Source organism: Poecilia latipinna, unplaced genomic scaffold (genome assembly GCF_001443285.1).
Source record: "Poecilia latipinna isolate Pla-1442-1.1 unplaced genomic scaffold, P_latipinna-1.0 Scaffold2523, whole genome shotgun sequence".
In the NCBI taxonomy this organism is placed as follows: domain Eukaryota; kingdom Metazoa; phylum Chordata; class Actinopteri; order Cyprinodontiformes; family Poeciliidae; genus Poecilia; species Poecilia latipinna.
The window spans coordinates 77421-80256 of NW_015115139.1; the positions used below are offsets into that span (position 1 = coordinate 77421).

The 2836-nt window shown below is 38.0% G+C and overlaps 1 protein-coding gene across 1 annotated transcript; it reads left to right on the forward strand.

Annotated features, from left to right (window-relative positions):
- Positions 1-679: 679 nt before the first annotated feature.
- Positions 680-2315, forward strand: LOC106938160 (trace amine-associated receptor 13c-like). Its single transcript, XM_015020040.1, has 2 exons — positions 680-758; positions 1738-2315. Exons 1-2 carry the CDS (start codon positions 680-682, stop codon positions 2313-2315), a joined length of 657 nt encoding a protein of 218 aa, XP_014875526.1.
- Positions 2316-2836: the final 521 nt, after the last annotated feature.

Here is a 2836-nt window from a genome sequence, read left to right on the forward strand (position 1 = left end):
CCTCTGTGTGCTGGCGTGAGCATACTGAGTGATGCTAATCTGGATTGAAGCTTAAGAAACGTTATCAGCTTTGTTGCAACATAACGAGGTTTTTCAAGGTAAATCTAAACTTTAGATCTTCAACTGGAAAAAGTTGTTTATTTCAAAGAACTGGCATATTTTAGGCCCATATAACTCAAAACATATTAGAATATTAAAAACTACCAGCTCCTTTATGTTGCTACAACATGCATTCATATCATAAAACACTGAATGAAGAGACATGAAAATCTAAAATATTAGCTGAACCTCTGCAGCTCTGATCTAAAATTCGAGCCCAGTTCAGCCACATTTTTAAAGAGCAACCAGGTTTTCTGGCATAACTAATTGTTCGCTTGCACTAATTTCATTTTTTATCTTCATAATTTTACTTGGCACATGTTATTTGCATGTTTATCATATTGGGATAGTGTCACAGTTTCCATCTGCTTTTGCTGGCTGCCACCAATAACTGCAGACAATGCAACGATGGAGAGTAGCAGGAGAAAGTAGCAGAGAGAGGAGAAGTGGTCATTTTGTCCTCCAGGAGGATTTCTGGTCCTCTATGGGGCTTCGAAGAACTGGACTGTAGGCAGTTTGGAAGATTCACAAAATGTGCCACCTAGTGGAGGAGTGCATGACTGGCATGAGAGCATTCACAATGGCCATGGGAAGCCAGTGCAGGACCTCCCATGATGGCTACAAGACTGGAGTGGCTCTGAGCTGCGAGGACCACCAATGTCTTTTTCATGTGTATTTCTCTTCTGTTTTGTTTATGTTGCTCTTAAATAAGTACCCAGCAGTTAGAGGTATTTATTTTTTTCCCCCCTTTCTCATTAGATCCTTCCATTTGGTGCCATGCTTGTTTTCATGTTTACATGTTACCTTGCCTGTATGCCGTTTTCTGTTGTAATCACCAGAATTTGTCGAATTCCCTTTGTCCCGCTAAACCTTTGTGAGACTTGTGTTCTCTTGTTTGTGCTTTGGTGCAACATTGCCAAAACACATGTAAGAAAGAAAATCAAGTAACACAAGTATTTCTTGATGTGCACATTTTTAACCTCCTGAAACATGTGAAAGTATTCTTTACTACTACATTTAGAGTAAAAACAAAAATCAAGTTAAGGCTTAAAAAGGAATACAATTAAAATAGTTCTTTTGCAATTGTTTGTTGTGTGTGTAATTACGTCATACACTGTACTGAGAAGTGGGAGGAGGAAACTAAACAGGTTCTATAAAGCAGCGTTTAGTCAGACGGTCAGCAGACCACAGAAGCAGCTCAGCTGCTGTTTTCTCTCTGACGATGGAGGCTTTGAGTGAAGCTGGGCTGTGCTTTCCACAGCTAATCAACACTTCCTGCAGAAGACCCCGGCACTTTCCTTCTGAGAACATTTTGCTTTACATTATGCTGTCCTGCGTGTCTTTACTGACTGTGACTCTCAACTTGCTGGTCATCGTCTCTATCTCCAACTTCAGGCATTATCATAAACTGAAATTGTGAATTACTGTGTATATTGTTTCCTGCTCATTGTGTTGTCATCAGTTGGCTGGGTAGTTAATTTATGCACACAACATTTTGGCCATTCCTCCTTTCTATAGCATTATACATAGTTTTGCTCTAAAAGGGCATTTCATTGAATTGTGGAGTATGTGTATTTGAAATTTATGAAAATATACAATTGTACATTCTGTATCACTTGTTGAAGTTTTTGTGCTGACCTTTGCTTTTCTTTTCTTCCAGGCAGCTCCACACTCCCACCAACCTGTTCCTCCTTTCTCTTGCTGTCTCAGACTTCCTTGTTGGGCTGCTGCTGATGCCCATTAGAATCCTGCTGACTGGAGGCTGCTGGCTTTTGGGAAGCCTCATGTGTGCTCTCTTTAACTACACCTCTTTTCTCCTTACATCTGCCTCAGTAGGAAACATGGTGCTCATATCAGTTGACCGATATATAGCCATCTGTGACCCTTTGAGTTACCATGTTAAAGTGACACAAAGCAGAGTTCAAATCTGTATCTGTCTGTGTTGGGGCTGCTCTGCGTTTTACAATAGTGTGATTATGAAGGACCATTTGAAAGATCCAGACAGATTTAACTCCTGTTATGGGGAGTGTGTACTTTTGATTGATTTTCTAGTAGGAACATTTGATGTCGTACTCACATTTTTTGCTCCTATTACAGTTATTGTAGTTCTGTACATGAGAGTGTTTGTGGTGGCTGTGTCTCAGGCTCGAGCCATGAGGTCTCAAACTGCAGCTGTTAGTATACAAGGCTCAGTTCGCATAACTGCTAANTCTTGAACTTAAAATGTTATTTGTAAAACATTAACTTTTATTTGCACACATCAGGGATGTTTAGGCCCTGCCCCCATGTGAGAATCGCAAGCAAAACTTTGAATCATAAACAAAAACTTTGAATAGCAAGAAAAGATTTGTGACATGTGCAAAAAAAGTTTGTTTTACTAATAATTTTTTGACATCATAAAACAAAAATTTGTAAATAAATGTGTTTTAAGACAAAAAAATGTTTGTTTAAAAAATTGTTGCAATCACAATTTTATTTAATTGAGGTTATTTATTTTTTTATAAAATAATTGTGAAACAAATTGAACCCCAAAGCAGAGGGCTCATTTTCTCTGAAATTAATATTATGTTGTGCTACGAACTGAAAAACATATTGGTTTAAACACAAGGGTAAATAATTGGTAGTGTGGTTTAGTATAGTGTTCTGATCATAATTCATTATATTTAGCTTTTTTCAATTCAAAGATGCCACATAAAGAAAGACGTCAGAAACAAAAATGAAAGAATCTGCTGCAAGC